This window comes from Pseudoliparis swirei, chromosome 24 (genome assembly GCF_029220125.1).
Source record: "Pseudoliparis swirei isolate HS2019 ecotype Mariana Trench chromosome 24, NWPU_hadal_v1, whole genome shotgun sequence".
Taxonomy (NCBI): domain Eukaryota; kingdom Metazoa; phylum Chordata; class Actinopteri; order Perciformes; family Liparidae; genus Pseudoliparis; species Pseudoliparis swirei.
The window spans coordinates 10,209,130-10,222,279 of record NC_079411.1 but is presented as its reverse complement, the minus strand read 5'-3'; the positions used below and the strand labels follow the sequence as shown (position 1 = coordinate 10,222,279).

The 13,150-nt window shown below is 39.9% G+C and overlaps 1 protein-coding gene across 3 annotated transcripts; it reads left to right on the top strand.

Moving 5' to 3' along the window:
* Positions 1–2: 2 nt before the first annotated feature.
* Positions 3–11,694, top strand: aimp1a (aminoacyl tRNA synthetase complex interacting multifunctional protein 1a). 3 transcript variants are annotated; one of them, XM_056409511.1, is made up of 7 exons: positions 4–261; positions 3,198–3,328; positions 4,106–4,219; positions 6,142–6,303; positions 8,411–8,619; positions 9,846–10,014; positions 11,433–11,694. In XM_056409511.1, coding segments are annotated over exons 1-7 (954 nt in total). In that variant the 5' UTR covers positions 4–259; the 3' UTR covers positions 11,600–11,694. The 3 variants fall into 3 exon arrangements, with proteins under 3 accessions (XP_056265487.1, XP_056265486.1, XP_056265485.1); XM_056409510.1 differs by having other exon boundaries at positions 7–261; positions 6,139–6,303; XM_056409512.1 differs by lacking the exon at positions 4,106–4,219 and having other exon boundaries at positions 3–261; positions 6,139–6,303.
* Positions 11,695–13,150: the final 1,456 nt, after the last annotated feature.

The window sequence follows — 13,150 nt, the reverse complement described above, 5'->3', positions numbered from 1 at the left end:
AGTTGATTTCTCATTATCGTGACCACATACAGGCGTTATCCGCCACCTCCGACCATATTGCGACAGTATTCGATCTAGAGAGGATGTGGATGGCGCCCTCCGATGGATAGTCAACAGAGCGGAGTCCCATCCGGATGCTGCAGAGATCTAACAGGGGGGCCTCCGAGTCTCCGTCTGTCAGCTAGCTAGCTGTAGCAGGACTCTATTTCCAGCTGTCGAGCCCCCACCTCTCCCTGAAACGTGTTTGGCTTGCAAGTCAATGTAAGTTACAAAACCTTTTTTTTAATGTTGTTAACCAACCGATAAACTGTAACCAACCGCGAGTGGTTTGTCAGTGCTAGCGGCATGAGCGTTAGCCCAAAGGAGCTGATTCTCCCAACGTTGCTGAAGATACAAGTTCGACATGAGCTGAACCGACTCCGCTCACGGATTTCACTGACAACTAATGGCTCAATTCAGTGTTGTGATTAACATCAACTTCCCCAATATGAACTGATTGTAGTTTGATTGCTGTATTTGTGAGTGATTCCGTTCTTTAGTAGTTGTATTGTTTTCTAGATATCAGCATCAGACTGTATAACCAAGACTGAAGTAACTAGATAGTAGTTACTAACTAGTTAACCTAGTTAGTGGGCTGCAGCCAACTATCAGTTTGAATTAATTTGCCGATTTCGTCAGAATATTGTTCAAACGTGGTGAATTAAAACGGAAACAAATGTTCATCCAGTATACAACACACTGTAAGTTGCATGATTGGAGTGCGTGTGTTTGTGTGTATATCAAATATTTAAAGTCGTTTTTTAATTCAATCAATAATTTTGCTTTCTGTTATCCAATCATTTTGGCACTCCTGTAAATGCAATACGTGTGTGCAATGACTACTCTTCTCAATAATTATTAACATGGAAATGCAAACAAATTGATTGGCACTTGACAGTATAATTACATTTTATCGTATATATATAATTAGATCTGCACTATGTCTGCTGTGTTGCGTGTATTCCAACTGCTTTGCTGTTTTCTATGCAGACAGTAATAGTAATATTGTTTGGGGGGGATTATATTGTTGCCAGTTATGAACCTCATGTCATTTATTAACCAATGTCATGAAATGTCAAACGCATGTGACCGACATTTTACATTTGTTATCAAATTGGACTCTACATCTTCAAACTCTGACAATTATTATCGTGGTGTTCTCTTTCTCTTTTTCTCTCTCTCTCTTTGTGTATTGTGTGTCCTGTTATTTTTTGCATGTGCATTCTAAAAAACAATTAAAGGGCAAATATGAGAAAGTATTCCTGAACATCACTGACTAGGCTGCATCTGCTGCTCAAGACTGCCGGTCATCTTTTAAGTTAAAAAGTGCAGGTCCCTCTAATGCCTTCAGGTGGTGCTGGCATACTGTTCTCTGTTTTCACTTACAATGATCTGGTTGGCAGGCAGGTAGTGAAGCGTCCTCATAGTTTATTTTTACAGTGGAAATGAAGCATGAAAAGAGCAAACACTTGTATCTTGGTGGGTCGGCTCACCACCACCATACCAAAGAAAGTTGGTGGTTAAATGTAACAGATTGCTGATTCAAACCACCTGTTTAGTCCATGAATAGCTATGTAGTATTATCTTTTGATATTTTAATTTAATAATAGATGTAGACATAAAACGTTGGCATGGAGAACTTTTGACTTTTTAGGCAAATAACCTCTCAATTTGAGCACCGGCTGCCCCCGGTTAGGCACAGTTAACATGCTGGAGTTGTCCAGTTGCAAGACAGGAGATGAATCAAAGACATGTAAAAAAAAAAAAAAAAAAAGGCACCATGAAGGCTGCTGAAAGCCCACATCACTTGAACATTCTTCACACTTTTGTCTATTTCCATTTGCTGAATTAACCTCTTTATGTCTTTATGCTGCAGTACATACTTCTACCCCAGGACTCATTTTCAGGGGTTATCCAAATGAGATCAGCTTTTTTGTGGCTCTTGTCATTACTCCACCACTGGTCCTGTTTAAATCAATTTGGTGTCTCAAAAAGCAATGCTTTGATCCTTGATTTTATCAACTCCAGCTCTTTTGTGTTTCTAATTTCCTCATCCCCCAACATTTTGTTTTTATCTCAGGCCAGCTGTTGTTTTCCAGCGCCTCCCTGTAATATGTGGAAGAAGTTTTCTTCTCCATGTCTCAGCCTTGTAAAAATCCTACTTGTCCTGTTTTTTTTATTATTATTTTGCCAAGCTTGACATAATAAAGGAACATTACTCAAAAACCTAAACTGGTGTCGAGTAGTGTTTTAGTTGAGTCGCCCAAAAGGGGGCTGAACCTTTTTGAACTTCATGTCCACAACTGAATACAAATGATATTGATCTTAAGTGTGGCTAATTTCACTTCTTTATACTTGCTACTATGAAAGACGGATAGGAATTCATCCAATAATTTAGCTTGACAAAGTCAACTTGGATCTTATCAAGGCTGTAATGAGGTTTTCATTCACAATGTTGCAGCAAACTTTAGAATGAAATTAGTCTGGAAACAAGATTTACTGATTCATTTTCTAATTTGGATGAAAAGCAACATATGTCCTTCTGTTATCTTTCAGCATGTTACTTTGGGAAACAAGACAAAATCTATCAAACATTTAAAAAAATCTAACAAGACATGGTTTATACCTACCGGCACTGCACATGGAAAACACTGTCTAGGTTTAGCTTTTGGTATATAGAATGTCTTTAAACAAAGCACCAGTACATTATATTATATGTTAAACAAAATAGAAAATGTCTGTACTCTGAAATGCAGTCCTGTAGAATAGCCCTGCAACACATACCACCTTTTACAGAAATGAAATGTTTTTGTTGGGACAGTCAGAGAGGAGTTGGTCAGTTCAGAGCTGTAGTTTGTGGTTGCGTTGTACTGGAATGCAAACCTTGTAACTCCAAACATGTATATTTGTAGATGTTCAGAATAGTACTTTAGAATACCGTCTCTTTTTACAATGTGTCACTTGAATAACTTTTTAACTATTCATTCTACTTGTGAGTTTGATGCATGAACACACACACAAAGGAAAAGATACTCTATCTATAAAAATGATTTACCCCTACACGTTTTATTGTGAATATTATCACACAATTTATTCTGCAGCTCTAATATCTAGCTGTTTGTAGTACTCAGATTGATGAATGTCTTTTTGTCTGTTAGGTTTTTAGCTCGCACCTTGTCCAAGATGTCAAGTCCCAATCCGTTGTTGAGGCTGGAGCAGCGGGCGTCTGAGGCCGACCAGATCATCGAGTACCTGAAACAACAAGTCCAGCTGCTGAAGGAGAAAGCCAGTAGGAGACACACTTAAACCCACACACCAGAACCTCTATATTTCTGTGCAGAAAGTCCTGTGTTCATTTGAAGTACATAATTCATTTCTCTATTGGCTGTAGGAGTGACATACTTTTGGGCTGAAGAACTGCTTGCATGCATGATTCACAGTCTCATGATTTAAAGAGTGAAATCCCTGTTGGACTATAAGCAGTTTTATGATACCTGAGGCCCCAGTTATATGGGAAAGTACTCTTAGATTTACAAGCATTATCAATATGAAGTTAATTTTCCATGGTATTTGTAAGCTTGGTGGTTAAATGAGCCAATATATATATTCCATACACAAAGTAATTTATTTATAAATGAATAAATGTTTCAAACATGTTATTAGGTCGAGTGCCGTCCTTTTTTTACGAAATATAATATGAGAGCAGATGTTTCTATTTCTGTTCCAGTTGTGTAAATGATAAAGCTCCACCGAGAATAATCTCTATGATCCTTTCCGATGGCAATTGTATTACTTTCACAATATGTCACATATTAATTATTCTAAAGGAGTAAAGACAGGAAAGTGTTTTACTGTAATTTAAGGCTCCTTGGGGATCCAAAAACTGAATTCATGGACAATTAATTTTGATTCTTTAACGTCAAAATAAACAGAATATAGATTGTAATGGTCACTATGTTTTAGTCGATCTTGTCTCTGTACTAGTTCAGCAGTTGTAACAATGTCCTGTAGGATACTGAACTTTAATTCCAGTGCTAAGAGCTAACGATAATTCGCTTTGCTGCAGTCGTCCAGGCCAGTGTCAGAGAAGAGAAGAAGCTGATGGTGGAGAATGCCAAACTGAAGAATGATATTGAGGAACTAAAAAAACAGCTGCTGGAAAAAGAGAAGAAGAGGGGAGGTATGTTGGGTTTGGTTCCCAGCAAAATATTCCATCACAGATTAAATGTTTGTTTGTCTTTTAAAAGACCTTGATGTTGTTCCCCTTCAAATCTAGTTATAGAAACCGTTGTGTGACATTGGGAACAGTTGATGTCAGTTTTTGCCCATTACACCATTGTTTGGTTTACTATCAATGATAGCATCTTGTACATTGTTGCCTCAGCCTATTACAACCGGATCTTTTCATTTCTTAAAAAAAAACTAAAAAAAGGTTTTATTATAAGCAGCTTCAAGAATCCCCATTACGGTGATGGGGACAACATGTCTGTCAGCTGTGTGCGGCTAACATACTTTGGCACACAGCGAAGGCGAACGGCTCAGATCATTAACACACATTTAATGTTTTCCAGAATGACGCTGCAGGAATGAAAGGGGGCTGGAAGAAATAAGCAATTTAACCGTATTCAAAAAGACCCACTATGTTAGTGTTGGAACGTAAACAGAATGCTTTCCAATACACCAAAGACTGTTTCTAATGGTGATGTTTATTTTAGGGGGTTTCTTTTCAATGTCTTTAAGGTGACATTAAATGGCCGAATCAAATCATGGATAAATAATAACTTTATGAATGTGCTTTCAGTCGGCTTTGCTGATTTGTTATTGAGATGGAAACAACTATTGAGTAATAATGTCATGGGGCCTTGAGGAAAAACAACACTTCTGCAGCAGAGAAATACAAACTGAAGTTGAGTGTCAAATGAACTCAAACAGCTTTTTAGTTGAGTTGAAGACGAGCATTGTTAAAACCCAATTAAGTTATGCCGGCAATACCTTGTTGGGTCCACTTTTATTGTCATAGCAAACATGATTGAAAATATTATACATCCATCATACGTGGAGTAACTTAGGCATTCATTTGGTAATGAGTTTCTAGCCCTCTGACAAATGTATGACTAATATTAGCTCTTCTTTTAAACTCTAGAGTTTTGGTCTCCACCAACTCCAGTATATGTCTCTTTACCTGCTAAATGCTTCATTGTGTTTACTAAACAGCTGCTACGTCTGGGTCAGAAAACCCAAACTGATCTGTATGAGGCTAAAATAAACCTGTAGACTAGAGGAGGGGGCTGGTAATTATCAACTAGTAAGCTGTTTTTACATTACACACAGTCATTTGGAATATAACAATATGAATAAGTGTAGCTTTAATTTAAAATTTTAGTCGAGATCCTAATGTTTCCAAAGATGCATGAATAGAATATTGCACATGACATCTACAATAACTTCATTTGTTATAAGGGTGCAACCATATAACAGTGAGGGAGAATGTCAAGAGTTTAAGAGGTTGTTGCCTGTAATTCCAAGGTAAACCGGAAAGGTCCTGCGCTCAGGTCCTAACATAGAATTACGGTAATTAAAAGCATTATGGTGACGGCGGTGTGACTGCAGACCGATGTTTGTCAGACAGGCACTCGATCTTTGTAGGAATTCAAACATCAGGCGCCTTAAATGAGGGGTTATTTTTTCTCTGGAGAGTTATTGTAGGATATTGTTCCCTTCTTTATGGCTCCATTTCCTTGTTGCCATCAACTTGGACAGTGTGTCATTTCCCCCATCTAAACTGTTTGCTTCAGGAGTGCAGTCCTCCCACTGTGTGTGTAAATAAATCGCCCTCTGTGTCATTTCATTGTACCATGTTGACGCAACCAGCTCTGTGCGTACGAGGTAGTGTACCTTGTGTACTTGTAATGTAAATGATCTTTTTCACCTCAGGACTTCTATGCTCATGTCTTTTCATACTTTCACACAACATGTTGGACGCTACGTGCCGCGAATATCGGTTGTCAGAGAAAATGTCTGAAAAAGTCTTTCAGGCAGCGACTATGATCCACGAGTTAATGATGTGTTCGACTGACCCTTTGCCTGTTTTCCCTCCAGTAGTGGTGGCAGTGGCGATGCCTTCAAGTGACAACAGTGTTGAGTGCATTTCGAAGCCCAGCCCACCTAAACCCTCTGAACCGGCAGCCTCTGCTTTCCCTGCTGTGGCCATCCAGAGCCCCCCTCCCAGAGATGAGGGTGAACAGAATAAGTCAGAGAAAAAAGGTAACAGCTGGAGAACAAAATGAAGGCCCTGTTTAGTGTTTTATATTGACTCCTTTGACGTTTTCACATCCAATAAAATGTTATTAAATATCTTTAGATGTGTCATAAACCAACATTTCTATCATGTAGTTAAGTTTTCAGTTTTTCATCCATTTCATTTTCAGCAGAAAGGACTATATTAAAGCCATGAAAGAGAGCTCTCACCACTACATATATTCCTACTTTATCAACATTATAAGGAACTTAAAGGCAGAATGCGTCCGATTATTCTGTATTGACTCGTGCTAAATAGTGCTATTCAAATATTACTTCTGACCCCTAGAAGTGTGTAGAGGTGTCTGTATCTGCCCATATGTGCTGTGTTCTGGACAACCAGGTGCCAGATTGTAATCACGCATGCAGAAAAAATGCCGGACACAGTGCTGAAAAACGCAAATATAGTTAAGCGGACAAAGCGTGTTCCAAAACGAGAGTGGATCTGGGGTTGGCTTTCACCCACTGGCGAGCACCCTAACCACGGCCTTTGCACTTCTGGTGTCGTTGAACCCGGTAAGGAGGGGCCAACTTTGAATGTTCGATTTATAAGATGCAACCGAGATGTCCGACTCATTCTGTATTTACGGTTTTGTTTCGCATCTTTTTTAAACTGTTGAACCAACATCGTAGTGGCACTCGGTTCTTCAAAAGTCAATAAGCCTTCTCCAAACAGGTGTTTCCAATTACAGGTGATAATGAGTGTGGCAGCAATATCGGCCCTTTTCATGGATCCAGGACCTCTGGGCCTCAGTAGAAAGACTTTTTAGTAAAGCTTCATTTGGACTTTACTGATTTCTAAGCTTTGTTTATAAAGAGACGTCCTTGTCTAATGTCACCAGTGATTTAATCGAATTTGCGAATGATTTAATGAATAGTGGATGTGTCCTTCTACAACACATCATAAAATCAAAGTATCACTTTGTGTCAAATATAATGGCTTTAAACTGTTATACGTTTAGAATACAAAACAAGAAAATACTCGCCACAGAATTTCAATTATTTGCAGTAAATCTCTTTCAGCAATAAGATATTTGGAATCATCATCATTAGGACGGTCGGGCAGAGACGGGGAATATTTATCACTGGCTGTGTTTACGAGCTTACAATGTAGAAAGGGAAAGGAACACGTTTCTAAGACTTTGACAAATTGATGGCCCTGTCTGGCATTTCTTACATCCAGATGTTGGGGAGCTGTTAATGAGAGTTGCTTCTTCCTCTTTATAAACGGTGTTCTACAAGTTAAAATCGTTGTTCCCTCAGACCTCAATGTAACTGTTCTCACCCAATTCAAACCTCCATTATTTATCGGTCTTCAAACCCATGTGTAACCTTAGTGGAGTCGGTCTTGCGTCAATGTTCTGTCGTCGCTGCAGGGCATTGATTAAACAGAGGAGAAAGTAGAATATCAAAGGCAGGGATTGGAGTTCATATTCATCAGGGCTGGTGTCGGTTCAGAGGAATGATGAAAGACCGTGTGGTCATTTGATCAGTGAAGTGAGTGTGTAAGCAGACCATGCGAGTGAGAGGTACTCTGTCTCTCGGGAGGAAGCGTCTGAAATGCTGCTATGTCATTGGATCGTGAAGCACCCGCTCAAAAGTGCGTCTTGTACACCCATTTAATCAAGGTTTGTGCCCTGAATTTCTGGGAAGAGGCAAAAAAGTGAAACCCTGAGGCCGTGGTGGTTTATTGTCATTTATGGGAGGAAATTAAATCAGATTCCAGACAGATGCCCTGTATTGCTTCAACTAGGATTTAGTTTTTTTATCATTTCCCTTGGAACAATAGTTGGCTAAAATATTGTCAGTGCTTTTTAAACAAACACTTCTGATAATATCTTGCACATTTCGAGATAATAGCATGCACACTCTCCCAGATTCCTCTCGTCATGTCTCAAACCTCCCCTCAACACGTGATGGCTGGCTACTGTCTGTGCTAAAAGTTCACCCAACCAAACTTCCAACACCCAAACACTTTGTTCTACCACGCATTCAATGATAAAGAGTAATTGCAAAAAAATACTTCAATGATGTAAGATGTGTGTTCAGTATTCACCTTTTTATTTAATGCCAGGAGGGGAGAAAGCAGAGAAGAATCAGGCGGCCCCAATCCAAGAAGAGGCCACGGTGGACGTGTCTCGTCTGGACCTGCGTGTTGGACGTATAATCACAGCCGAGAAGCACCCAGATGCCGACAGTCTGTATGTGGAGCAGGTGGATGTGGGAGAGGCTTCTCCCAGGACCGTGGTCAGCGGGCTGGTCAAGCACATACCTCTGGACCAGGTACTGTACAATTTATATAATCTGTTGATAGTTTTTTTATACACAACAAGCTAAAACAATACAAAAGCCCTAGTGCAATTTGCAGAGTGGAATAAAGACATGTTAAATTTAAGTGTAATTAACAGAGGGGAACATTGTCATATGATGAATTGGCCATCTCCAGAATAATCCGGATTATGTGCAGAGATTCACAATCATTCACTGATTCAGCTTGTTTCTGAACTTCACATCAGGCTCCAGGTCGCAAGTCTGTAGATGTCGAAATCCACTTCTGCCGACCTTCTAGACTGTCTGCCTATGAGTGAGGAGAATGTAGACTTCAATGCAACTTTTATTCTCGTAATAACTTTAAGAATCCCTGCAGAGACTCTATTTGAGAGTTGTTTCCACTCACAACACACAAGCAGTGCTGTATACGTTTGCATGCATTGATGGCTCTCGAGGGTCAGAGTAACGAAGTCGCATTGAATGGACCAATAAATCCTCAATATACTTCATGCTGACGGTTCGGCTTAGAAACTCAAATAGCTTCTCAGTGTTTCAGGATCTCCATTGAATATTGTTGGGTTTTTCACATTTATGTGTCTCTCCTGGAGCAAACTAATTTATGGTTGTCAGTATTTCTGACTTTTTCTCTCTATTTATAGACCAAAGAGCCTTATGCATGTGCACATTGTATCTCTCCTAAATAGAACCATATGCTTGCTGAAATCATGCGAAATAAATCCTGTCCGACTTCTACCTAAGGGCACGGCTGTTAAAGACAAGTAATTGAAAGTGCACACAGACGGATATTAGACATTAACTACCCAAAAACAGTTGACACTGTTGCAGCAATGACATTTAGTGGCACAGTCTGAAGTGAGAAATAACACACTTCTGCTGCTGTGTGTGTGTCTGCAACAGTCTCAGTACTTTTCTTGTTAACTGTTTCTTGTTACTCGTGAAATAATAAATGTTATACAAGTTCTATACGGGTATAAGAGAAGCGAATCATAAAATAATGCTATGCGCCACAAAATATAGCTAAAATAAACCTTGGACAAAGCGAGTTTGAATTCAGAGATTAGCAATATTGTTTATATTGGATTATAGAATTATCAGACCACATCAGTTGAAGGTATAAAAAAGGGATAACATTTTTTTAAAGTAAATTGAGTTTTTCTTCTCTATTGTCAAGGCTCGGCTGTAAAAACTAAATGTATTCTTGTGTCGCCCCCGTGCAGATGCAGAACCGCATGGCAGTCCTGATGTGTAACTTGAAGCCAGCCAAGATGAGAGGCGTGGTGTCCGAGGCGATGGTCATGTGTGCCAGCTCGCCAGACAAGGTCGAAATTCTCGATCCTCCAAGTGGAGCAGCACCAGGGGACAGAGTTACTTTCCAGGGCTTCCCAGGTACCAGCACCAGATTACTGTCCCCACAAAAACAGATGTTGCTTCCCCCACAGCTGAGAATTAAAACAATGAAAGAAGTTCCCAGCCGAGTTTCCACAAAATGTGTCGTTGAGGCTTCTCACACCAGTCGTGATGTGTTCTCAGACGCCACTGAAAACTCATTGAGGGACTCTGTTGTGTTTGTTGGTGGTTAAATGGCCCGTGATAAGTGTCTTGTTAAGTTTAACTAATGTAAACCATATTCCTCATTAATTTGCACTTGTTTAAACCAAACAAGAGTTTAGGTCCCTTCTGGGAATTATTCCAAATACAAGCTTTCCTGAAAAATCAAACACCGTGAGTAACAGGCCAGTGTGGTTTTGATTTGAAGTATTTTGAGTTTTGAAAACTCGCATTTATTATGGGAGTTAGTGATGAAAAGAGGATTGGTCTTGTTATTCTCGTATTCTTTTGAGAAAAATACCAAATTTAAGTGTTTCTGTGGAAAAAAAGAGAGCCGGATGCTTTGGTCCAAGTTCCCACAGTTTAGATGCACCAGTTGAGGCTTTCATCTCTGCAGTACACATGTCCCAAATACTTTTAAAGGAGGTTTGATTCACGAGGCATCTCTATGGCGAGAACCATTTTTATGGATACTGAATAAAAAAGTGCAACGATGGGATTTGTCAATTCTTTGCGTTTTTGTTTAAAACAATATCGCTGATGCAGTTTCCTGAAGTACATATATAAGGAAAAAATAGTTAAAAGTCTCTTATTTTCCCTTTTTTCCCCCAACTAAACAGCAATGGTACAGATAACATGACAGCCCCTCCACTGCTGCTGTGGGTGCATGGTTTTAATTGCCCACATTTCCCCAACTAATGGGGCCCAGCACTTCTGCTTGAACTTAAGAATGTGCTCAAGTTGCTCATCAAAACCTCTTTCACGCTTCTGATCAAAACTGATTGTTGCCACTCACGGGTCATAAATAGCAGCATTGGGAAATGAAACGTATTTGTGTCCTCACACCTTGAAATGGTTTCGTAGAGAGGACCAGACAGAAGTCAGCCAGTGCTGCTTATGCGAGACCTCATTTATTCTTTTTCTCCGGATGCATGCTTTGTCTGGGAAGTTCGGTTTAGATGTTTTAAATTATGGCTGAGAACAAACTGTGGTTGTAAAAAGCGGACAACCTTAATGGAACATGATAGAACGTCAAACTATTCACACTTGGCACATGGGATGGATAAAATCTGAATTTGCCTGATGAATCATGGTCATTGCTCACAATGTGTATTTGCTTCAGCTTATGAAGCTCGGTTGAACAATAGATGCATCAAAACAGTGTTTGATATATTTCAGATTCAGGACTGTTGCGAGTGCAAAGGATGAGGAGAAAAAATAGTTCCTAATGCATTAAACTGACTTCTTGATTGCAGGTGAACCAGACAAAGAGCTGAACCCTAAAAAGAAGGTGTGGGTGCAGATTCAGCCAGACCTGTGCACGGACGGCCAGTGTGTCGCAACCTACAAGGGAGCGGCCTTTGAAGTGGCCGGCAAAGGAGTCTGCAAAGCCCAAAGCATGAGCAACAGTAGCATCAAATGAAATAACAGAGCTGCTTGAAGTAGATCAGTGTTTACTTGATCTGCAGTGATGGAGTTGATGCTTTGAATATGTTCAATAAAGGGATTTGAAAAGTATACATACTTTCTGTCATAACAATCCGTCTCATGACAATCAGGAGTTGTTGTTTTTTTACCGGTAATATATATATCCACAGCATCGTGAAGTTATTTAATACAACTATTTTTCTGCTTGAATTCATCGCTGTTGTCCTCTCGCCGGAGGCACATTAGCTCAATTGTACTTTAATTTTGAGGTTATAGCTCTAAAAGACATCAGTGTTGGACTTGAGCGAACATCATTGGTTTAAACTTTTGTCCAGTTCCGGGCATTTTAATGAGCAGGAGATGAAACGGATATGTTATGCTCCAGAAACAGATCGGGTTCTCAGGCTCCTTTCAGGGTTATTTAGATGGTGCGAAGTCCCCAGCGCTCCAATATTCTGGCCCACGGTCGGTGGCTCAATCTTGACTCTGAAGCCGGTGGCATGACATGCTTTATTTTATTGTCCTCTTGGAAGAAAAAAAGTCTCCCCACCTCCGGAAGTATCCGTCTACACAGAAGACATGGACAGAAAACTGTGCACCAGAGGCTCTAATGTTACATCCACAGTAATGAAGGCCGTCCACTCGACAAAAACAACTCTCATGGGTCAAATCTGACCATCGCACAGGACCTCTGCTTACTGTGAAGTCCTCTTCTTCAGCACATTTAGTGTATTCTCTTTCTTAATCTACTCCACCGATAGACCACAGACAGGAACTGTAACTGTATAAATACACAGTTTCCATCTTTCATATTTTGAATCGAATTCAGAAATGAATCGATTCATATTGCTAGTTTTGCTTTGGAATCCGCCTCTTACCACAATAAGCAGACAGGAAAACGATTCTTTCAACCTTTCTCACACTTTTGCTTTCGAAGGACTCCAGCTATAACAAAATATTAACGTTTCAGAAGACGACTGTTCCTAACACCGCTCTGCCAACAATGTATGGGCTGAGTGGTTTGGGGTGCGTCACATCAGTGACACAGTGTTAATATTCTACTGATGTGGATCGAGGGATTAAACACACTTCTATCGCTGCACGGATAGTCTCCCAACAAGTGCTTCAACGTCCTCCTGATTGCCAATTAAGCACTTTGTATGGTTTTCAATGACTTAATCTGCCCTTTGGCAGGACACCCATACTACAAATAACTAGACATCGTCAATGAGGTGATTCTCTCATTTTTGTTTAGATGACAGTTTAGATGACGGCTCTAGCAAGTGACCTCCGCGAAAGCTTTTTCTCATCTAAACCACAGACTTCTTCCAACGAGTGTTGCAACCTGAGAGAAAACTCACTCCAGGCTATTTTGAGTCAGACGGTTGGAGAGCATTCGTTTCCTAATGGAATTCTCAGCTGCATCGGGTGTACGCTGTGAAGCAATTACCTATTCATTCAAACTTATCTGTCGCTAAGACGATCCAATTTTTTCTGATCAGTACATCTGTTTTTCTTTTTTAGGATCTAGCTTGAGACACTTTCG